Source organism: Ixodes scapularis, unplaced genomic scaffold, assembly GCF_016920785.2.
Source record: "Ixodes scapularis isolate PalLabHiFi unplaced genomic scaffold, ASM1692078v2 PGA_scaffold8__174_contigs__length_109621045, whole genome shotgun sequence".
Lineage (NCBI taxonomy): Eukaryota > Metazoa > Arthropoda > Arachnida > Ixodida > Ixodidae > Ixodes > Ixodes scapularis.
Window position 1 is genome coordinate 60451401 of NW_024609883.1, and position 24825 is coordinate 60476225.

At 46.0% G+C, this 24825-nt stretch overlaps 3 protein-coding genes across 4 annotated transcripts in view; 1 reads left to right on the forward strand and 2 right to left on the reverse strand.

The window, feature by feature from the left end:
• The window catches only part of LOC8032073 (brefeldin A-inhibited guanine nucleotide-exchange protein 1), a 73180-nt gene extending 72596 nt beyond the window's left edge, over positions 1–584 (reverse strand). For both annotated transcript variants that reach the window (XM_029981170.4, XM_029981169.4), the window contains exon 1: positions 277–584. In XM_029981170.4, coding sequence (XP_029837030.2) covers positions 277–400 — 124 coding nt within the window. In that variant the 5' untranslated portion in view covers positions 401–584. The remainder of the gene's footprint in view (positions 1–276) is intronic.
• An 811-nt stretch (positions 585–1395) lies between these two features.
• LOC8032083 (cytochrome c oxidase subunit 5B, mitochondrial) lies at positions 1396–7703 on the reverse strand. The gene is made up of 4 exons (XM_002408553.4): positions 7553–7703; positions 6340–6413; positions 4751–4850; positions 1396–1686 (listed from the first exon to the last, which is right to left on the reverse strand). Exons 1-4 carry the CDS (start codon positions 7638–7640, stop codon positions 1580–1582), a joined length of 369 nt encoding a protein of 122 aa, XP_002408597.2. The 5' UTR covers positions 7641–7703; the 3' UTR covers positions 1396–1579.
• A 144-nt stretch (positions 7704–7847) lies between these two features.
• LOC8032075 (COP9 signalosome complex subunit 5) lies at positions 7848–23465 on the forward strand. Its single transcript, XM_029986849.4, has 5 exons — positions 7848–8119; positions 12125–12488; positions 19398–19463; positions 20434–20631; positions 23082–23465. Exons 1-5 carry the CDS (start codon positions 7986–7988, stop codon positions 23325–23327), a joined length of 1008 nt encoding a protein of 335 aa, XP_029842709.1. The 5' UTR covers positions 7848–7985; the 3' UTR covers positions 23328–23465.
• The last annotated feature ends 1360 nt before the right edge of the window (positions 23466–24825 follow it).

Below are 24825 nucleotides of genomic sequence, written 5' to 3' on the forward strand. Positions count from 1 at the left end.
GATGACAACTATGCCGCAAAAACAAGCCATCTGGGAAGCCATTGTCGGGCCGTTACGAAAGCGAGAGGAAGTTACGGTGCCGTACCGACCTCGATCCGAACACCTGTTCCAACTGGATTATCGCATTCAATCCCCGAAGGGCGCTCTGTTTGTCTCTGTGCCACATTGGAGTTCGTTTTCGGCAAGAAGGGAGTGGTGGTGGCGGGTTTATGGTAGACCGAATAAAACAAAGTACCGCATACGCGTGAATCGAAAGAGTGCACTACACAGACTCACCTAAAGCAACCTCGCAGGCTTTCCGCAGCTGGGAGTGATACGACCGCCGGATCTCGCGATCGTTCAGTATCTTCTCCAGAGCACGAGTGATGAACATTTCGCCCGTGTTTGAACCCGTGCGCATTCTTCCCGGTTACCTGACTGACATGGCTCGCACACTGACAACGTCGTTCGAAGGTAGTCCGCTCCCTTTTCTTCTTTTGTTTGCCGACTGTGCGGTGGTCCGGTGATGGGGGGAGTTCTAAAGTTGGCCTAGCACGGACCGAAACACCACCGGAGCGACGCCATATTGAAGTGCGTGGTGACGTCGGTGACGTCAAAACAGAACCGCCATCTGCGTTTCTTCGACCGTGATGCGTGAGGGCGCTCCTGTTCATCAAAACAATTTTACAAACTCAGCCAAACTAACAAAACAACATTACAAAACACATTAATAATTACAAACTTAAACAATTAGAAAAAATTTACAAGGTTTAAACATGATTCCTAACCAAATAACAAACCGAACACAGAAAGTAATATTTGGGCTGTAGCTCGCGCTACCTACGTTATTTGGTAATGGAAGACAACTAACGTTGAATGGGGCCACCGACAAGACGCTGCCTAACGATTGATTCATTAATAACATGTTTATTTCTGCATAATAATAACCTTTTTCAAAGAAAAGCTTTACCCCGAGTGGCTTGCTCGGCTTTGCCTTTGCAGCACAAGTTGCTTTACCCCGACCAACCTTTTCTTCTAGGTCTCCTCCCTCTGGGACATTCCCACGGCTCTGGGACATTCCTTGGTATCTATATCCATACCACTCGTCATTGCATCAGCTAAAGGAAAAAAAAGATAACAAGCTGTGCAACTAAACTACAGTGAAAACACTCTGATCCTAAGCCAAAAGAAAAGCTTCCAAGACTTGGCAGTGCACCTATTGTAAAACCATCTGCATTAATAATAAAATTAGTACATTGTCATCAGTGCAGACGAAGGTGTGGTGGCAAGGGCTACAAATCAAAAATAAGGCGAGGAGTGAGCCAGAATCTTGAAACGCCACAAGAAAGCAGACTCTGCCTGCCGACACATGTTCCGACCCTTTGCGTGCACACATTCACTGACAACAAAACACAGTTGAGGCATTTCCTTTTTTTTATTGCGTGTCCAAAGAAAAATTGCTTCGACATCGAGAAATCAACAAGAATGGCTGCAAATGGTGCGAGCGACCGGGTCACCCTACTCTCGCGTAAGGTCTCTTCCGTAAACAACTGTGAAGACTACTGCGCTGCAGGACTAGGGTGTTATGGTGGCCTCCTCCCTAGAGCGGCTTGGCATCCACGATCTTGAACCAGTGGCCGCATTCGCAGCGCTTGGGGTCCCCTCTGTGCAGCCACATCCAGTTGATGGTTGTCGCGTCCTCTTCGCCTGCGCACGTCTTTCGTTTAGTCATGCGCTCTTAAAGCCGCTACACTTTAGTTTAGCCTATCTACACTCCCAGATGCAGCCGATGCTGCGAGCTGATGGGACCAAGCAGACGGCGTCGAAGGCGCACCATCATGGTGTTCCCATGTTTCTGTATTACATGTTCAATCATAAAGAGAAAAGCCTAGTGACTCGCGCTTTTGATGATGCTTGAGCAGTCCCATCACCTCGTAGCGTCGGCTGCATCTGGACTTGACCTGAAACGGAGTGTAGTGCAAAACGGGCGCAACTGGCAGTACACACGCTGACAACTCTCTGTAGCTATGCAATCAAAGCTATGGGCGCACAGGCTCTTGCACACAGTGAGTGCCGATCAAAGCTGTGCACGAGCACCCTTCATGACTAAAATGCCATAGGAAGTTGTTTGCAAGTACACTTACATTTCGAAAACATTACTTCTAAACTTTAGAAATGGTGTCGGGAAGCTAGGACAATATTGTTTCGTTCCGTCGTGGATAGTTTTAAGATTTTCGAGGGACGGAAAAGAGTTTTCTAACATTTCGGGTGAAGTTTTAGACAACTGGCAAACAATGAGTTCCTTAGAGGCCGACATACAACCTCGGTTTTCTGGAGGGAAGATAATTCTCTTAGCACTCTTTTCTCCTGAGCTGCAAGGGGAGCCAAGTTGGGGCAAGGTAAAAGGTGGAGAGTATATGGGAAAGGAGGAGGCGGCCAAAAGTGTAAAGTGCCGAGTGTATGTTGGCCACTAAACGTTTTGGCCGAGCCTAGCTTGTCAAGGTGGAGCCGTCCCCTAACCGTTCGGAACAAGTATAGCTCGTCTGCTTCCCCCGGTTCACGCACTCAACTGTTTTGGACGAACCAGGCTTGGTTCGTGGCTTAGTTTGCGGTTGTGCCAACAGTTGGCAGCACTGAATCTTTTTTCTTTAAATTTCACTCTAATTCTGTTTGTGGCTAGAAATTTGACTTTGAAGAAAACAAATCTAATTTTGAAGTTTACAATTAAGCCCAGTTGAAGGTCAGAAATTCTCAAACACTAAAAATGGTTAAGGGGCTAACCAACAAAATGGCAGAAGTGTTGTCAATCGCTTTATTGGCTCCCTTAGGGTTATGGTGTATGATTTTCAAACCAGAAACATAAAAATAATAGTGGTTACAGAATACTAAAGAATAACTTGAAAAGTTTGAAAAGGCAAAAAACTCTACCACCACATTGATGTCGGGGAAACAATGTGAGGTTTGGCTCGGAATGATGAAAGAGGAATAAACGTGTACTTCGGTTTTTCAAAACCAAGTCCATTGTCAAAACAGAACATGAGCCCAAAACTCCGTATGAAACAGAACATCTATAAGATAAAGGCACCTAACATGGCTCGAAACAATTTGAAGAGCCTGGTAACTTTCTGTACAAAAAGAAAGCAAGAAAAGAAAAAAATTGAAGTGTGTACACTTTTCAGGAAGACGTTGAATATTGAATCTATGCATTTAATCAAAGCACAGGAAAATCAACTAGGCAAGCTACTTTGTGCTTGGGTAACAATAAAGCTTTTTCAGTTACACATTATTTTTCGCAAGCAGTGTTTGGTTTTCAGTAAAAATCAAAGCCAACAAAAACTGCCTATAATTTAAAAAAGCCCTGTATAGGAACACGTACGAAGTAGCTTCGTCACATTGGTTAGCTTGACACTTTCTTAGCTACTGGTGAATGCGTCACCTAGCCACGCAATAGTGGTACCGTCGAATCTCGTTAATTCAAACTCTTAATTCGAACTTGTGGATAATTCAAACTAACATGCAGGTCCCATCCTATGCGTGTCTATGGGAGGAAACTCCCGCTAATTCAAACTCTGCTTTATTCAAACAAATGTTCGGTCCCCCTCGAGTTTGAATTAACGAAATTCGACTGTATGTTAGTGTGCTAGCATACAATACGGATTTTCGCTGCACCGCAGTTTGAAGCACCTTGACCTTCGGCAGTTGCTTTCAGTCCCGACGGTGACACATCACAAATTCTTAGACCACCATAACTATATGAGCATGTTTACCTTGTTTAAGCAAGTAAGAACATGCAATCGGATCCCCGCCTACAATGGTTCGAGAAAGAACATCAAACAATCTGCGAAGGGAGGCTGGATGACCCCTCCCAACAAACCATTGTTATTTTAACATTTCGGTAATGCGGCATACACGTGACAGTTTGCTCCCAGAGTGAAAATTAGGTCCAGGAGCAGGGCATTTCAAATCTATAGCATGTGAGGAAGATTCAACACTTGTGCTATGATTTCGGAGCCTGAAAGCACCAGTCAGCAACAGTGAACAATTTTCGGATTTCAATTTCCTGTCAAAGCTTTACGAACCGTGTTGTGAAGTGAAATAAGCATAATTAGCGCAATGTGAGGGTGACCAAACCGCAGGTCGCAAGCCTCATGCGGCTCGCAACTCCCTGGCAAACTAACCACCTCACGTCTTGTCACCCCCCCTCCCCCCCCATAAAAGCCAAAAGTAAACATAAAAAAAAAAACAGCTCACATTTTTTTCAGCTTTGTGCCATCACACGTGCATCAGAAATTTTAAGAAATGGGCACTCACAATAATGGAACATACTCAGCAATCGCTTTATAAGTGGAATTCGACGTGACCACAAACTAAGACAATTCTTTTTTTTATTGCAACGCTTTGCCTAAAATTTTTTTTTTATGGTTTTGTGATTCTGTTTGCCCGTCCACCCTTGTGTTAAAAGGTAGTGCGTGAAGATAACAATGTACTTGCAAAGCAGCCTATCGTTCTCAAGATAGTTTTCACACTTACAAAAGCAGTCAATTTTATGCGAGAATAACCACACCTCTCATAAATGCAGCTTATCACGTTTGGGGATAAGTAATGCCTGTAAAAACGCAGCTAGTCGTAAGCAAGGACAATTCCTGCAAAACCCGAATGTGGCCCGTCGTATGCAAGAACGACGGCACTCGCTACAGCAGCCAATCCAACAAGCGTAATTATTTCTCCATAAACGAAGACAACTACGGGCAAGAACAGTGAATGCACTCACAGATGCAGCCAATCATTCGCTTTTCTAAGTGGGACGGAATGAGGTTGGGGTTGTCCTTGGTGCCAGGGCCTCTCTTGAACACCCTCATGTCGAACGGATCCTGCATGAAAAACAAAGGGAAACTCTCCAAGCTCCAGGGTGGGAAGGCGAAAAATAAAAAGACGCACTGAACAGCATCGCAATCCCCACAAAAGCCCAGGCCGGCTCCACCATGGTCACGGATAAAACGACTGACGGCAGGGAAGGGCTTCGGCCGTCCCACCCCACAGATCGAGCTCCCGACCTTTCACTACGCTTTAGCGTCTCGGGCACGTCGAGCTCACGTGCGCAGTCAAAGCGTGAAGAAGGGTTGTTAACACACTGATCACATTTCAACAAAGCAGAAAATACCACAAGAACTACAGCCAATAACAGGGTTAAGAAGCTGGTAACTGCCCAGCTTCCAGCACGCGCACGACAAAGTGTCACGAAAGGCATATTAACTCAAGCTCGAGACAGAGTAACCGCTGGATTCTTAACCTGTGACCGACTGCATATAACCATATCTCTTTGGAAATCCACTTCTTACGATATGCAACTGACCAAAAGAAATGTGTACAAACGAGAAATCAAATATAGAATATAACGGCAACGACCGGTAAACGGCATGAATTGAGTTGTCTTAAAACGTTGCTCCATTTTTACCGCGAATTCATCACTTGACTTGAAGCAAAGATCTGCCCCATGCGCGTCGACAACGAAAATACGGAGGCTTTGCGAAGGGCGACCTCGCACAAGGTTGAGAGGAACGCAACTTGTGCTTTGGAGCACCCACTGGCATTGGCTTAACGCTTAACTTGTCGATGCAATGTGTGGTACGGTGAAAATTTGCGCTTGCGCCTTTCGATAGATAGATCTAGGCAAACAAGCAGCACAACTCCGCGCACTTTGCCCCCGACTTCCGTGACGTGCGAGACGAATCTCCGGAACTTTGTCGGGCCGACCAAGACTCCCAGACTTCTCCAAATCCTCTAGCAAAGAAAGTGCATTTCATCGACCAAATTTCATTAGCCAAATGTCACGACAAATCATCGCATGAATTTCCCCGCTAAATTTAGTCTGAAAACCAATGTCGCGCGACATTAATTTTCACCCTCTACTTGTTTTTACCTCAAAAACCTTAGTAAAAAAAAACGCCCGGCTACTCGCCGAGCATTACCGATTCCCCCTTTATGTGGAGAATGAAGATATATGTAGGTGCATTTTAGATTAGATATAGTATGTTATCTTATCAAGACATACCTGTTTCTAAGACCTTCTTTCTCTAACGACCAAATCCTCTAAGGACTACATAGGAACAATGCACAAAACTTGCTTTTATCTTGAGGTGACGAATATAAATTTGGGGAAGAAATTGACACGAAAGGAAGCAAATTTTTTTCTTGCTAAATTTTGTTGAGAAATTGGCATGACATGCCCACCTTGGGTCGTAGGACATCAATTTCTGTGAGGTGGTAGTTTGCACTTAACATTGTGTGTGTGTCCCGTGTTTTTTTTAATTATAAATGGGCTTGTGTAACCTTTTTTTTTTTTTTTTTTAATTGACTCACATCGTTTCCTGCTGCCCTTGCAAGCAACTCTTTCTTTTCTATCCCAGTGGCATACTCCATGGCATCATAAATCCCTGAAAAGAAACACACACACAAAAAAAAAGTGAGGTCACAAACAGTCCGATAACACAAGTATCAGAACTCTGCATTTTTCGATTCAAAAGTTATACATGCTTTGCACTGACGTCACATCATTTATTTCGCACCGCCACAGAAGACAGACAGAGGGAAGCTGCTTTTGTACCAAATTTGAGAAGAATTAATCTTCTGTAGTCTTCTAGAGGGAGAATAGCGAGCGACGTCTGGGACTCAAAAGAGTCTCAGTGAGAGGGGAGTTCATCCTTTCCCTCTTCTGTGGTGGTGTCCGGACAGCTGACGGGAGGACGTTAGGCGCAATGAATGTAACGCGCGATGTTAGCAAATGTTTCAATGAGAAAACGGCGGCCAACAGAAATCACTAACACAAACAGATGAGTAGCGTCTGCTACTGGGCACGGGTAGCAGACGCTCCTCATGTCGAAAGAGCGGTACCCTGGAAAATGCTTGCTCGAGCCGACGAAAAGTTTGTATCGGTTCGTCGGCAGACTTGAGAAGTGGGCGTTTGCCGGACTGGTAGGGACCAGGTTACATATTTACAAGTTTTTGCCGACGAAAGAGACGGCCCACGTTGTAATGCAGGCCGGTGCGCCGAGGATTTTGTAGTGGAGCCGCGAGTTTTAAACATCGTACGCAGGTTTTGTATAACAAACACAGCATGGTTACATAATTTTCTGCGTGAAAGGTTTCATAACACGGTCCGATCCGTCAATGCACACATAAGCGCTAATTTGTACTGCTGCTGATCACTACGATGGTGTTTCTCTTTAAACATGTACAAACAAGGTCACCAAACCAACATCATAACATCGTTGCATCGCGTGCGTTATTGGGAGGTACCGGTCTCCTTCGAAGCTTCGTCACGCTCTGCGATCTGCAAACGACGCACATACTTTCTCAGAGAAGCAACGTGTCGTTGAATATGGTAAATTAAATCAAATAATAGTTTTTAATGAACGTAAAATAGCTCGCGAGAGCTATTACAACAACCGGAATGCCTCTTGCTGAAAAGCCGTGAGGCTTAGCAAGGTCCCACGAACTGCCGCGAAGCGAAAGGTGCGTACTGTGCAACTCGATTTTTTTAAAGCGTGAGGGATAAAAAAAGAATGGGTCTTACGTTTTTCCTCGGATTTAAACCGCCTAGCAGTAAGTAACAATGCCGGTCGCACGTTTTTGGCGATTGACCTTCCTAGTACCGAAGCCATGCCGATCACTTTGCCCGTGTCCCGTGTGTCGGATCGGTCGGATCCTGAAGGAGATAGTAGCGTCGGAGTAAATGCAAACGTTCAATCAAAAAGACAAATATTTAAAAAAATACTTTTAAATTGACATCCACTTTTATTACAACTTTTTTTCTTCAATAATAGTGTTATTCAGAAAATTATTCATTTACATTTTGTCAGATTGTCTGCGATGCTACTCCTCCGGCCGGATGGGCGCCGCCATTAAGCCTTAATGCAAGCAGCGTTGTTGTTCATAACAGGTCTAGTCGAATAAAAAGCCACCTTCGCTTTCCAAAACTAGTTTTGGGCAGAGCAAAGAACGCAGCCATGGACAACCACATGGCACAAAAGACGTGGGAGTTGTCGAACAACGTTGAGACAATTCAGAGCGTCGACGATCTGTACAAATACAACAAGAAGCAGCAGCAGGATATTCTCACGGCAAAACCATGGGAAAAGGAGTAAGCATTTCCATAGCGCCTCAACGGCCGTCCTAAAAATGAATTACGACTCCGAGAACTCGCCTATACCCTGCAGCCCTAGTATATATAAACGAAAACCTTCGCCCGGCGGTTTCTAGTTGCAGTTGCAGGTTCAACGGCTGCCGAAGGCCAGTGTTCCCGGGATCGGCCGCTATTGCGCATGCTCAGTGCCATCCGGTTCTGGAGTGATTATTAGATTGACTTGTTTATTTATTCATATGCATGTCCAATAGCGGATAGCCATTGAACTTGGTTTATGTTTGTTCTTACCGCCTTGTTCAATGTGGGCAGTACCCTTAAATACAATAAAAAGAGCTCATTGGCCGATTTTCTTGTCACTTGTGAAAATCGACCAATTAGACTTTTACTAAATTTGTCGCGCATTTTGTCTTGAATCGGAGAAGTTAATATCAACCTATGGCAACAGGCCAACCTTTCTGCAACTAGCCAATCATTGATGATGGTTATTCCAGGGTTTGATGGTGCAGAAGAAACTGCTCCAAAAGTAACCTATCTTGAAACCGTGATAGTTTCTAATCTTCCTCGTCGACGAAGCCTTCTCGGGCTTTGTCGGCAGATAAGATGCTCCTCTCACCTGACTGATGACAGTAAAGCGCAGTTCAAATGGACACAGATTTCGCTTACTTGCGCCAAAACACGTAAAGAAATTACTCTTCTGGCGCACGTGCACGGAGTAAAATTTTACACTTCGGATGGCTATTGTGAAATCATAAGCATACTCAGAATACGAGTGCAAAAGGTAAAGGATATGCAGCGCAGCGGAAGCTGACGGCGGTACTTCTGCCATGGGTGTAATGCGGCCACTATTAGCCCCGAGAAGTTCGCGTGGCGCCCCCTCACGGCGAACCGGGGTGACGTCACGGCGAGGAGAGAAGTTTTCCCCGACTCGACTCCGCTCGCCCTGTGGAGGCTGTGACGACGCTAGCTGACGGCGCGCTTGTTTCTATTTAATTTTTTTTGGCATGTTTTTCGTAAGAAGTGTAAATTTTTATATGTGCCTTTATTGAGGTATGGCGTGTAGCTACAGACGAAACTTCAACCAACATTTGAAGCATGGTTGACAGGGCAGGCAACGCATGAATTACAGCTGGTTGCAGGAGCGTCATTATAGATTTACATCTCGCACAATAAATGCTGCTGAGAGCCTCAATGAATTAGCAGGTTATGTATACTATGATTTCTTGTATCTCTGTTTTTAAACAAGATCGCCGAAACAGAAAAGCTGCATGCTGCTCGAACAACACGAAAATTACAGTCTGGGCCATGGGGAGAGAACCATAAGTAAGGCAGCCCAAGTGCAGGGGCAAAGTAGAAAAACAAGGAACATTTATTATATGCATTGCTCGCATTAAACCTTTGCTGGATTCGAATAGTATTTAAATGGACTACACGGGCGGTATCGGTGGACTTGTTTATATCAACCCTCAAGTAATGTATAACAAACGTAAGCGAAGGTGTCTAGCTCGTTATTAGTCCCTTAAGCCCTAAAATTGAGATTTTACTTAAATCGAATTGTCCTGAAGCTAGAATATCATAAGCTTTTCTCACGCAGACTGTCGCCCTTCACAGATTTCACATTTTCTGCCCCTAGTGCTGCATCTACCACTAGACAGACGTTCGAATGCTTCCGTTTACTCCTGTTTTCTTTTGATGTCAGAGAGTCCAGCTGTAGGGAGTTTGGAGGCTGAGGAAGCTTTTGGGGACCTGCAGCAGTGTCTCGTTTAATTGGAAATGACAATTTTTCCATACTAAATGGTGTATTTTCCGAATACCCAAGGCTGGAATAAAGAATGTCAGGAAAAAGTATAAACATTCCAAATTGCGGCACTATTGCTGTGCATATTTTGGGCAGTTAAATACATATCATATGGGCAACTGGGGGCAATTCAGCCGTTTTTGCTGCTACCACACAAACCAATTTCCAGTAGTTGTGCATCCTCTAAGAAATATGCTTGCATACGTGTATAAACTATATAATTAATTCACGAAGAAGCTACATTTATGTAAAACAACCCTGTTCCACGAGCACTTCAAAGATCATCAGACGCAGGGCCTTTAATACATCTGCGAACCAGCGCATGCAGAGTGGCAGCGCAGAATCGAGGTTCATCGGCGGAATTGCCTCCGCCGATAGCTTTCAGGATTTGTAACCCAATTTTAAAGGTAAAAGGGACAAGCAGGCTTATAAAATGTACGGAAGCACGTCAATATCGGCCTAACTCAACGTCTTGTACATCGGCTAAACGAAGTCCAGCTCTTCGAAGAGCTTGCGGCACACAACGCCAAACCAGGAAACAGGTGCTGGAATGCGAGCCGATGCGAGCTCGCGGAGCGGAGTCCTCCGCCTGACGTCACGGTACACCTCACCCAATCAGGGCGCGGCGACCGCAGCGACGCTTGTGTTCGCTCTCGGGGCTAATAGGTGCCTCCGTTGTCAAGAAAATAGCGTGTCGTCCGCTCTGCGACACGGCGACCTCGGCAACGTTGATCGGTTTCATGCACGAAGCTCGGTGCTGATCAATCAGAATGACATCGTCGCAAGGTGGCAAAAGTACCTGCAGTACTTTGCATGATACGAGTCAGAGGGACGGAAAGGTTCCTACTTCCTGCTTCGTGTTGTCGAGGTTGACGGCAGGGCACGACAGTAACTTTGTCTCACGAAGCCTCTATGTATGACGATGGTAGGACGAGGCAGTCACTGCTTACCTGATTTACCACGAGTCTGATCGCAAACTACGAGACTTGGAATGAACACTTTGTTTCACAGATGTATTATTACTGTTCTGAAGGCATCATTTCAGTAGGCAACCTTCATTTAATAAAACCAGCAGATGGGTAGACGGAGTTTGGTGAGGCAGCACACTGATGGTGTCACTCGAGCATCTTGCTCAGCGTATAGCACCAATAGTGGTGACCACATTTTCACGCCACCTTGCAGAAACCACCGTGGGGAAAGCTCACACCAACGCGAGTTGGCGACAAAACTTGTCAGAGACATAGAGCAAATGAACAAACAGAAGCGTCACTGACGAACCTTCCTCCGGTTTTGACAGGCACTTTGTCTACACGTTCGACAAAGCGCGGAGGCATTGAACACTCGCCGGCAGCACAAGGGGCAAATTTTCACATTATCATGCAGAAATTCTCGTACACAAAAGCGGATATTGGCGGGACCACAGACGGTCTACTGACGTTACGTTTCATAGTTTTCGAACACGCCGCTCGGCAGCTGGTTGAAAGTGCCACCAATAGCAGCATTCGCGTTACATCGCACAGCGAAGTACTGTCTTCTCCGACCTCTTCTAATGGCGCCCGCAGCATCTTGGCCGCACCTGCACCTTCCTACGGCCGTATTTCTCGATATCGCTCCAGGGTAAAGGTTTTGCTCCTCGACATCCGAAAACCCACCCGCATCCAGTGTTGCTCTGTTTGTGTTCTCGCATTGTTTTATCTGCATACTTATTCATAGCTTAAATTCAGTCATGTCTCCCACACTTGTAAGCGGCAGCAACGGAAACACACACCCTTGTTTTTAGTTTTTCTGCACCGGAATACGCGCCTATGAAGCGCCTGTGCGTTATACGGGACGACTTTCACCAGTGTCGGTAATTGATAACGTCTACACAAGAAGTATTTTTTGCTCCTCTTATCGCTAAATTGCTCTTTGCTCACCGGCGGATCGAATAGACATACTGGAAAGACAAGATCACATCTGTTTTTGCAAACACATAGAAGAGGCCCGTGTTCAAAGCCACAGTTTGCACCAACTATGAATTCGAATGTTCTGTGTAACATCGTGTACGGGCAAACTGACATTGATCAGAAACTAAGGTCAGCCGGTACACGCCGTGCGAAGTGCTTCTGCTAGGAGCCGTACCGTGGCGCCACTGCCTCGTTGCACGCTTCCGATAGAGCCACCCGCGGTGGCAGAACTCTGACGCGCTGCCTCCCCCTTTTCCGCAGCCCGCACTACTTCAAGGACATGAAGGTGTCGGCACTCGCTCTGCTCAAGATGGTGATGCACGCCCGTTCGGGTGGCACCCTGGAGGTAATGGGCCTTCTGCTGGGCAAGGTGGATGCTAACACCATGCTGGTGATGGACTCGTTCGCGCTGCCCGTGGAAGGCACGGAGACGCGGGTGAACGCCCAGGCGCAGGCATACGAGTACATGGCAGCTTACACGGAGAGTGCCAAGACGGTGGGGCGGCTGGAGAACGTTGTTGGCTGGTACCACTCGCACCCGGGCTACGGCTGCTGGCTGTCTGGCATCGACGTCAGCACCCAGATGCTCAACCAGCAGTTCCAGGAGCCGTTTGTGGCCATCGTGGTGAGCTGGCGATGTGACGGGTGGAATTGGAGGGGCACTAAAGTGATTTCTTTAGATTTTTGTCCAATCATAACTCGATCTACGAGCTCTAAGCTTCCTTAAGGGGACACTGACACCCCCCAAAAAATTGTTTTTATTTTTTGCCAGGCAATTCATTATGGTGTCAGAAGACTTCCCAATCAATATTTTGTTACAGTGTCACATATATAACAAAGTCAAGAAACGCAACTGTTCAAAACCGAAACTGAACTGGGGAGGAAGAAGAGATTTAGACGAGAAAAATACCAAAAAAAAAGAAAAAAAAAAAAAAGTTCCGCAGCTACGTGATGTAGCTGCGGAACTTTTTTTTTTTTTTGGTTTAACATAGTTTAAGCTTTTTAGGAGCCACAAAAAATGGGTATAATATTTTTTGTCCATTTCTAGTATCGAGTGTGTGCCTTCAATGACTCACAACTTTGGTTATCTTTGGTGGTTGTGTCTAAACCATCAAAAATGGCATGTGACCACAAAAAAAGAGAGTGAGCGCAACTCAAACCTGCCAGTTCTCGATCCGGGGTTTTCAGGCGGAAAGAGAACGAATTTCGATCCGGAAATTGAGTTCTGGGTAGTTGGGCTCTCACATATCACCTACAGATGAAAACCCTGGTGAGCATAAATACCCTTTCAGTGTCCCTTGAAAACCCTGGAATTACATTTAAGTGCAGCCAATTTGTGCATTGAAAAGATGATCAAAGTTCCCGACACCTACCGTCGGCGCAGTACGATGGATAGCACTACCGAACCTTGCTGGATATGGTCGAACGATGGACGGTGTCTGTCAGCCACTCGAGAGATACGCAATCTCAAAAAGCATGCCCCTTTAGGGGGAGGGGGAGGGGGTGAGGCAATGGCTTCCCCGAGGCTCCCAAGGGCAACATTTTTTCATGGAAGAAACGTTTAGTTTTTGGCAAAGTGGCAATTAGTTCAACAAAATGGGTCTGGGCAACACTTTGCCCATGACATCTGATCTCTCTGCAGACCTCCCCCCAACCCCACAAGCCCAGCCCATAAATCCGCCCCTGATGAAACATCCCGAGTGGGTCCCTTCTGTAACTTAAGGCTGGTTTCCGCATTCTTTATTTATTTAGTTACAAGTACTCACTGCTGCCCATATAGGGCAGGATTACAGCAGGTGTAGGGTGACGAGACGTCCCGTTTCGGCCAGGACAATCCCGTTATAGAGATTAACTTCTGCCGTCCCTTCTTTTTCATTTAACGAAGCCTCGTGTTCCATTTTCGCGGGAACATGCATAGTTGCAAAATCAGTGCTGAAGCAGTGATGGGATCGGTTTGAGTCTTGCACCTTTTGGAGCAGCTAAAAGTCTATTCTGGAGCCTAAGTTTACCCTTTATTTAAATTCATACCACTGCAAATGTCATTCGTTAAGGTTAATCTGTTGGCCTGTCTATAAGGAGCAGGGGTTTCCCCAGGAATTGAAATTAGGGGGGGTCTAAATTTTTAGGGGGGGGGGGGGGAAGGGGCATTGAGAAGAGAGGAGTCGTTGCAAATTAAGGGGGTGCCTTCAGAAAAACAAGCGAGGGTGTACACGTGCCCTAGGGGGGTGTAGGGAAATCACTGATCGAGAGACATTGTCTGCTTTGCCTTTCCACTTATGTGCAACTATTTGTTATCACCAATTGCATGCTTAATTCCCTCAAACACAGAGCTAGCTGCTGCATGTAGAAGTGCCAAGCACAACAGCACTATGCTGAATGATGAAGGACAGCATGAACTGCTGAGAATGGTTATTCTTGCTACACAGCTAAAGGTAAACCAAATAGTATATTCCACAGAAATCATGTTAGAACAGTATAATATTGAGCACCCAAGTTGATGTTTCCTTGAAGTCCTAATGGTTTTAATAGAACTGGAATTTTTAATTCAGGGGAAAACAAAGCTTTTGTCATTTTATTATTAACATCAATGACAATTCATATGTAGGACTTTATGATAACAAAAGTCAACACTTTGAACGATGCATATGCCTAAGAAACAATTCAGTCAAACTCACCAAGCCCCAGGTTTCCATTCCAAGTTTCCATTCACTCCTCCAGCTAATAGAGCTTTAATTTACTCCGTTCACTGTGCCATTGTACAGATATAGCCTATGTAAAAATAATAACTAAACCAGAGAGATGGCATAAAAAAAAAATAAGATTATAAAGAAGTTTATATAAATCATGCCGCAATACACAAATATCCTTGCTAAATCTGAATTTGAACCAAAAATATCAAAATATTGCAGTCTATCATATATACTACCCTCCTAGTTGTTGTTGCGTTTCCTTTTCAGAATTTTAGTGCAAGGTGCAAGGTAGAATTACATCAACACTTACAAGGTTCCCTTTTTTTTCTTATTTTTTTTAATATACCCTTTGTGTTTTCCCCTTAGTATCTGGCTGTGCTGTGGCGAAGCGTGACAGAAAAAATTCCAATGCCTACTCCGCAGTTTCCGCTTCGCTGCATTGCACCAGTGCGCGGTGAGAAGCACACTCATCGAAGCTGCCTAAACCACCAGAACAGACCACAAACAAAGAATATTGTGCAACCTCCGAGTACTGTCAGCATTTGATGCAGTGATCAAATCGAGTAGTATGCTACTCAAATCAAAGTTCTGAAAATTTGGACAAGCCTACTATAACAATCTGTTCCTTCAGCGGTTCTTCAGCTGTTATATTTTCAGTATTAATAAAGCGAAAATATGTTTTGGCACAACGTTGGCACAAATTCAACACGTTTAGTCGAAATGTTGCAGCTGATGTTTTGTTTGACGCAAAAGTTTTGACGCAAATGGCGCAGCAGTCACATCACTGCTGAAGCGAATGGAAGAAATGTTTACTTATTACAGATGTAATGTTATAATGAAGCATGCTGTTTAGTTGCATCTACTGATATATTTTGTTTACATATTTGTGTGTGCTGGAGACTTCTATATTACTGAATTTTATGTCCTTCGGTTGGCAGCGTTTCTTCCCCATCGTTTAAAAATGGAAAAGCACTTGCGTTTTCAACGAAGAATTCTAAAAATATGTCCATGTTTACGTTCATGTGAATTCTAGTCAAGCTTTTTTTTTTCTGTTTTGCTCCCACTTATTTTTCTCTGTTTTTTACTCTGAGGATTATGGTCACCCTAAACACGTGTGATAACATGAAGTTTTCATATGTGTCAGCATTTAGGTATTCAACAAGCAATGATGGTAAGCAGTTCCGCCGTTCAAAAGTATTTGGGAGAAACAATTTTTGCAATAGCTTACTAGTTCTGGCAACCTATAGGCGTACAACTTTGGAGCAATTTAATCCTGGCGATCTCTGCAGTGTTTTAAACCACTTGGCAGGACAGATATGTTATCACAGAATGAGTAGAGAAACTCGGGCCTGGCAGTTGGCCAGCAAAGGCAGAGCAGCTCCAGTTCCAGCAGCTTTAACGTATAAGTTACTGGCGACGAGGAGCTGCTATGATAAACCTAACAGCGAGACACTGGCTCCGCTCCACTCCTGCAATGTCTTTGGTGAAATATGGATCCCAGACAAATGAGGTGTACTCTAGGACTGTTCGAACTAGAGCGCCATGTGCTCCAAGTTCATCGTTGGAAGGACCACCTAGGACGGGAGACCACACTGGTGCCTTCTATCGTCGTGGTCCTCAAATATACCTCTTGATAATGTGTGTAGATTTTATCTCGTATACTGTCAATCCTTTGGCAAAGTCCTTCAATATACTACTGGTAACAAAACTGTCAAGAGTTGTCACAAGGTGCGCCACTGCCCTTAATTTTGTTTGGCCGTTCCGCTTCGAGTAAGCCAATCCAAATTTGTAATTACTACAAGTAGTTCCTTTTTTTTTGTTTTAATGATCTCTCGTACACGGACATTTTGCGGTGCTTATAGTTGATCGCTGTGTACAGGCTCCAGTCATTCTTTATTGATTTCTGAGAACAGGATTTCAAATAAGCTTTTTTCATTTGTTTTCAAACAGAGGAACGCTTTTCCAAGCGAAAAAAGTGAAAGCCGTTTACAACTCCGTGTAACGCCGAATTGGAGTGCAGCTCTTGAGGAGGAAGAGGGAAGGGTACTGAGGGGAGAGTAAACTCCTCCTCCTTCTCCTCCCCCTCCCCTCATTCTTGAATATGCTCCGAGGGGTTCACCTGACCTCGGGGGGGGGGGGGGTCCCGTGACCTCGCGGTGACGGCGACGCTGACGCTGTTCAAGCCGGAAACGGGCGCCTAAGAGCTGCGCTCTAAAAGACCTAGACACTGGAGTGTAAGGATTCGCAGTACCCTCTCTCTATGGCACTGTTCATGGGGCCGAAGTTTGACGGCAACGGGGGTATCGAAATACCAGTTAGAAGAAAGAACAAAAATAATATTATCTTGGAGATTGTTGCAGATGTGGAAGTTTGAGCAGTTTATAGACCATTCCATTTAGCGCTCTCTGGGCGGCACCATTTTGTTCGACCGCAGCGCCCTCTCCACACATCCGGGAAGTTCCGCAGGGTTCGGCGGAGTAAAACGAGAGAGAGGGCACGCGCCGACTCCGCTAGCAGACGACAAACCGGGACGTTGCCGTTCTCCATCTTTGGGCTGTATCGGCGGGCAGTACGGAACATCGAACTCTCGCTCGTGGCTGCCGTTGTGAAGTGGTTTGCGTTCTTAGAATAGTTGTGGCTACTCCAAAATCAGCCTATAGCTCTCTGTTGTTCTATTTCGCTAAATGATCAACTAGCATATCTTTTTTCCGTTACTTAAATAGCAGTTGAGTCAGCCGGCAGTACTACCCTCAACTACTGCATGTATTGCGGCAGGAGAGCACGTTTTATTTATTATTTCAGACTTCCACTCATGGTCGCTAAAGGCCCACACCAGTACGAACTTTTGTATAGTAAAAAAGGTACAGCAACCGGATTTACTCTTCGCCAAAGAGACCGGCCAATCTGAAACAGTTTTCCTGTTGTTTTTGTTTTTTATTTGCACGCAGGTAACAACGCAATTGGACCCTGTGGGTCTTTATCTAGCATAATATTACACGACAACTGGCATACCAAAATCTGCGCATCTGCGCTTGAGAGTTCCAAAATTACGCGATTTTAAACAGAGTTTGCACGCCAGCCGGCCGCTAGCTACAGCCCACTCGGCGGAGCGGTCGGCTTGCGGGGGAGAGGGGGAGTGCATTTTTTTTCTCTTTTACCCTCTCTGCTATGACCCTAATGGAACGGTGTATACGTCGCAGCAACTTAAGGGTGGCTCACTAGGAGAAGGTTGGAAATTCCAACACACTCCTAACAACATGGGCTCGATCGACGACTCTTAACCCTCTCGTCGACGCCAGCGCCACGCGTGGTCACGTACCAAGCTTTCTCTCGTAGCGTTACGGAGAAGATTCGCAACTACTGTCGAGACCGGTTATAACGAAACAGCGGCTACAGCAAAGCGATCACGATTTCCCATTCCCTTCTGTACTTAGTTATAACCGAAGTCAGTTATAACGAAATCGCAGGTATAGCGAAGTAATTTCCAACCCCCGTTGACTTCGTTATAACAGGTCTCGACAGTATCAGCGTATCGAAGGAATCTGTCTTTTAGTCTAGTTGTACGCAGTTCCACGGTTAACCGACAGCTGTCACCAGTGCGTTTTGCCGACCTGTGGCGCTCGCCTTAGCTGTACGCAACCACAAGAGATCACCGTGCACTCGGTCGAAGTGAAACACAAATGTATAGACCGGCCTCCAGGCACATCCTTTCTGACGCAGTATGCTTTTGATAGAACTCGGCGGCACATTAAAAAGGGTGCCCCCTACGCCTAAGTGACCCTGCAGTAGCATGAAAACACGATAGTAAGCCGCTATAAACTCTCTTTTACCGTAACTTGGCAAACAGCGAAGCCCCAGTGTGCCGAGCAGGGCATCAGATTGAGGCACGCGAGCGTGTCGAAGTGCTCTCTTGCTGCGGAGAGCCGACGCATGCGTAGTTTCTTTGCTCCCATTGGCCCGAAGGGGCCGTAGCTTCCACCTTAAAGGGGCACTGACACATCACAATCATATTTTTTTTTATTATCCGAAACGATTGAAAACGATGCCGAGACATTACCCTCAAAATTTGAAATTTGGGAATTCAGTATTTGTGAAGTAAAAAAACAATTTCCAAATGCTGAATTCGAAGCACCCGCGTGATCCGCGCCGGTGCATTGACGTCAAATATTGCGGAGACCTGAGAGTCCACTTTCTTTCACGACTCCCTGCTTTTGCCATGGCGACCCAAAGCAAGGGGGAAAGGAGCCAGCGCTGGCGGACCGGTTTTGAGCGGTGTCGCCTGTTTTCCGTAAGAGTATACAAATCCAGGAGACGGCACCACAACAAACTCCCGATTTTTGGCATTTCAAAAAGAAGGGCCGTAGTGCGTTCGCAATTGCGTTAAAAAACATGGTTTAGGATTGCCGTTATTAAATGTTATAGAGATGTCGCCTGCAAAGCCTCTAAATTTCGTGATTCTTGACGTCACGAATCAAAAGAAGCGAGGAGGCGAGAGGCGGAAGATTCAAACAACAAAAATAAAAAGGCGCATCGTGAAAAATTTTTTTTTCATGATGCGGTTTTTTTTGCGTGTCTATGACTGCAACTTGCATCGTTTTAGACAATAAAAAAAAAAAAACGACCTTTGGGGTGTCAGTGCCCCTTTAAGGCGAAGTGTGGTACAAAAGTTGTGTCGTCCCTGTACTCGCCTGTCGCCACGTAAAACTAGAAAAAGAAAACTTTCTTTGCTAGTTTTGAAATCTGCCAGTATCTGTACCAAGAAAGTCCTTTGTTCGATAGGACGATTAAGAGGAAAGGAAAAGTCGCGCCGCCGCCGCAAGACTGACATTATTCCACCGTTCCAGATCGATCCCGTCAGGACCATCTCGGCGGGCAAGGTGAACCTGGGGGCCTTCAGAACCTACCCAAAGGTACGGGAATGGCTTTGGTTTTTGTTTACCTGTTGTAGTATAATATACCTCCGTTGAACCTTGTCTGGTCTATTGCATTAGCTTTCTTTTATCTAGTGCCATATTTTCCGGACTACAAGTCACACTTGAAGCTCATGTTTGCTTCTCGCGCGAGAGTTGCAGTGACGTCGGAATGACGCCAAGCTGCGATCAGCTTTGATTGAAAGGATAGTGGGCAGACCTCAATGTGAGATGCCTTGAGGTCTACGCACCGATTTTTCCAATCACCCAATAAGAGCTTGGCATCCTGACATCATTACAACCCCTGCGCAAGAAGCAAACAAACTTGTGCTTTGCATTGAGCCGTTTTCGCTGAAAAGTAGGTATATAAGTAGCATTGTTGTACAAGTTACACCTCTTTGCATACTTCACGCTATGATTTTTTCTTTTTAACACGTTGGTATTGCGAAATTTGGAGTTTCGCACAATCAGCCAGTTTACACGTACCGTTTGCAACAACTTTGACTTTTCGACTCTCGAGAAATGCCCATTGCACGGTGCTGTTTGGCGGGGGAAATCAAGTGTTTCGCAGCAAAAGGACATACAATGTGCCAAGTGAGAAGGCAATCAGCTTTATTAAAGCATGCACACAATAAATTAATAATAATAATAATTTTTTTTTATTTTGCCAACAATATACAGTTGGAAGGTGAAAAGCGAAAATTGCTCCCTACATTTATGCCCGGTGACGTAAAGTCCCGAAACTTTGGCATCTAGTCCAAACCACCGGTGTTACGTGTGGACAGTTACTGAGTGTTTGGCGATGCAGTTTATTTTTGCATCGAGGAGGAACGTGGTTTTCTTCTCTCCGAAACACCCGGAACTCTGTTGCCATTTTGGGGTGTACCTCAAAGTATGGGGTACAACAAAGGCGCAAGTCGGAAATGCGTCTCCGGGCACCATGCTTATGGGCACCTTTCCGGTTGTCCAGGGCTACAAGCCGCCGGACGAAGGGCCCGCCGAGTACCAGACGATCCCCCTGAACAAGATTGAGGACTTTGGGGTGCATTGCAAGCAGTACTACTCCCTGGAGGTGTCCTACTTCAAGTCGTCGTTGGACCGCAGGCTCCTTGACTCCCTGTGGAACAAGTACTGGGTCAACACCCTCAGCTCCTCCAGCCTCCTGACGGTACGGTGCTCAGCCAATGGGCTCCGTGCTTCGCACTGTCTTTGTTGGCGGAGGGGGTGGTTATCAGCAGTCAAGCGCATTGGCACGCCGCAGCTCTGACCACGTGGAGCAAAAGCTCGCACTGCAGGGGATCCTGGGTTCAATCCCCACCCCTGCCCGTTTCGAGCTGGATGAGAATTGCACCGGTGTGCAGTCGTGTATCACTACTGTGTGATGAGCAGTATAGACCACAAACTAGCGGCAGCAATGCGCCGGTCAAAATTTCTCGTCTACGGCGGAGATGCGGGCCGGCTGTCGGATCCCGGGAAATTGGCACCAAGCTTCCCTTACTATCGCTATTTTGGTTCACGAAATGAGCAGTTTCCCTCTTCTCGGCAAGCCGATCCGAATTCGCAGCGAACTGGCCGCTTCATAGACATTTCTACCGTACTTGGATTTTGTTATCCGTACATCGGCGAAAGAAACGCGCATCTTCGCAGCTGCCACCACATGCGGCGTCAGTGCTTGGCAACATTGAAAAACAATCTTCCTTCTCTGTATGTGTGAGAACTATACGATTGTTTCTTTAAATTACCCGAGACTGGGGCAAGAAAACTATGAAGCCTTAAAACATGGAAGAGAAAGGCAAAGTGATAGGAAGACAACGTCTCGAACATAGCTAAAAGGTTTATTCGGTTCTCTCTCTTATATACCTCCACTCCCAAGGTCGCCAGCCCCCGCACGCATAGCCTCCGTTTTCCAAGGACACAGACTTTCTTTTTTAAACTTAAACCGCAGACACGCACAAAAAAAAAAAAATGTATATATATATATATATATTTCTAGGCGACAAATGTATGTTCCAAAGGGGCAAGGAAAAGGAGGACTTGAACAAAGGGACACACACAAGAGAGATCTATGGGAATAAGCATGGTTGATAATTTGATAGCGTCCGTTGCAACAGTGCTCCATCACTATCTTGGTGCTTCTGGTTTAGGACGACCCTTTCGAAGCTTTGACCAAAATGGCGATTGTCATGGCAGCAGAGACGGATCAGCCAATCGCCTTAACGAGGTTTTGGTCGTCTGTACGTTGGTGTCTGTTTTTGTCCAGTTAGCGGGCAGAGAAAGAAATAGTGCTACTTTCCCAGGGTGCAGTGTCGTAAAATCTGGCCAACTTCCCACTTGCATATGCCCAATTCAATTAATGTACCATCTTTCTTGATGCCACCATTTGGCTGTGTTTGGGACATGCATCAACGACACGATGCGCTACTGTGAGGAACAGAAACTGTACTCCGTGTCAGCATAAAAGGCCACCGAGGCAGACGTGGAAGTTTAAGTTTTGTTTAAGCATGTTGCGGAGGTATACCAGGCAATACTGACCAAGTTGCACTCCAAATAGGCAATACTGACCAAGTCGCACTCCAAATAAGCAATTCTTTGACCATCAAATTAATTGGACAGTCAATGAACCTACCGTACTAACAATGTTACTTGTGGTGCTGCGCTTGTCGTACACCTGCCATCCCTAGTCACGTGTGCCGAGGGTAACAGATGTGGTGTTTTCTTCCTCTTACACACACACACATGCTCTCACAAAGTATTTATGTGAAAGTTTCCTGAAGGACTAAAACTAGGAAAAGCAAAACACAATTTTCGTAAAACATTTTGAATTGTCTTCTGTGTCGCATCAAGCACTGGTGCACCAGCAACTATAGTCCGTTGCAATTCAAGAAGGTAGTGCGAGGGAGAGGAAGGCCGGGGATGCCCTAGACGTCGTCCTTGATGTCGTCCGAGAGGTTATCCTCGAGGTCGTCCTAGAAGTCATTTTTGAGGTCGTCCTCTAGGCGTTGTCCTCGAGGTCGTTCTAGACATCGTCCTTGAGGTCGTCCTAGACGTCGTCCTTAGGCGTCGTACTTGAGCTCGTCCAAGAAGTCGTCCTTGAGCTCGTCTGACCATAGTACAGCTTCGCTGGTCTTCCTTCTTTACCGGAGTGGAAAGGCCGAAAGTTTTTTTTTATGTCACCTCCCCAAGGTCGGCGCAAGGCAAAGACTGGACGCGAGGGCTACTTCCACTATCAGCTTGCTGTTCGAAAACTAGACATACAGCTCTGTACCGTGCACAGCTTCCTCTAGGTGGTATTGAAAATCCAGCACTCAAAAATATTTTCAGAAAATTCAGGAGGGGTAGAATGCACTAGACTTGCTAGCCATGTTTTCTGCCTCCATCTTTCAAGGGATAGTGAAAAGAAAAGTGAAATATATGCCTTATATTCAGAAATGAGTTAAACACAGTCACTGACAACCGCTCATTTGTATTTTGAACCGACGGCTATAGTTTTCGTTCCAAACGGCCGAATCCGGCGAGTGCTCGAAGAGCAGCTATCGGAGAGCATGACATGTCTAAAGAGATGTGACGTTGCGGTAGACTCCCTATGCCTACACTTTCTCTCCGTTTTCCTCCTCGTAGAATGCAGAATACACCACGGGACAGGTGTTCGACCTCTCGGACAAGCTGGAGCAGTCGGAGTCCCAGTTGGGCAGGGGTGGCTTCGTCCTGGGGCTGGACCCCCACGAGAAGCGGACGGAGGACAAGCTGGCCAAGGCCACCAAGGACAGCTGCAAGTCCACCATAGAGGTCATCCACGGACTCATGTCCCAGGTCATCAAGGACAGGCTCTTCAACCAGGTCAACTGCACCCAGGACCTCCAGTGAAACCTTACGTCCTCGACTGCCATCTGTTCTTTTTGTTTTTTCTAATCGCAGGTTCCGCAAGACCTGTAATTCGAATTGCTTCGAGGAGAGCTTCTCCGAATAAAGTCGGACGTGTACGACAGCCACGACGTGCTGTTGGGATCCTGTGTTCAGAATGCCTTGACCCATAGCGTAGATTGTTGCCCCCTGCCACGCGTGCGTGCTCAAGGCTTGCTAGAAAGCTTGTGCTGGAGGTGGAGCATCTGAAACACCTCCCTGCTGTTGCCGTCCATTTGGTATGGCAGCTTGCAGTGGAAAACCTACCTGGAGCCCCGGTGGTTAGGTGGTGCAAGCTATTAACAGATGCAAAGGGTGTAGCATCCAACCATCCATTCATCTACCTGTCAAGCCACACTACTGAACGCTCCTTCCTTTCTGGTACGGTACTCGAAGTGCATCTCCAAACGGTGTGTTTAGCGCCCCGTTCCACCCGTGCCCCAAAAGTGTTCCTGAGATGGCAACAGATGGTGTCGCAAAAGTTGCAGCAGGATAGGCGTTTTCTGCGTCCACCACCGCTGCTGCGACACCGCCAGGATCGCGACCGGCGCGACGCTTTTTTTTGACGTCGCGCAACTCTTTTGGATACGGTAAACACACTTGTCGGGGATGCGTTTTAGGCACCGTACTTCAGGTAAGCCGCATTCTGCTGTTCCGACAAACTACTAAGCCAGAAAAGGTGACAATGACGATAAAAGTTCAGAAACATGGAGCGAAACTGCAACATGGAGTGCACATTCTGGGTTAGGGTCAAAATTCCCAAGGAGTTGTGTCCACAATTTCAAACGTTCTCTCTGTGTCGTTCCTGCGGCTGCGACTGGAATCAAGAGAGACGGAGTGCATTCTGAATGTCGCTGCGACGTCGATGTCATGTGCGTCGCCCTTTCAGTTACGAAGAGTCACAAATTTCAACTCTAGCGTGCTGAAATGAAATACTCTAATACATCCTTACCCAGAAATTGTGATCAGAGGGTATTTGTAAAGCTTATAGCATTTGCTAGGGGAATATTTGTGGCTAGTGATTTTCACAAGAGCTGTCAATCATCGCGCTCAAGGTCATTAAAACTTTCGGCCAATGACGTGCCCTTATTTTTGCCCTATTCTTACCAATGACCATGCTCTACATATACAACTCTGGCGATGGGAAGACGTGCTGGCGCCCTTTATCAGATAGCAGTGAAATACCTCTGATCGTCGTTTAACTAAACTCTACGCTTTGCAGTATTTGAGAGATCAAATCTGCACGGTAGAAGAAAGGGTTGCTTGTAACATTTTTATAATATTTAAAACACTTTAAAACAATGACGAAAAAAAAATTGGAAATGTGCATTGAGGTGGAAAAAGTTCTGAGTGACCCGACAGGCGAAGCCCAGCATGTTCTCTCATCGCGAGTGGTTACAAGCGAGCCCAACGCACTCCCTCACGCTTGGTGCAAATGCGTGAGCTAACCTTCGTTCTCACC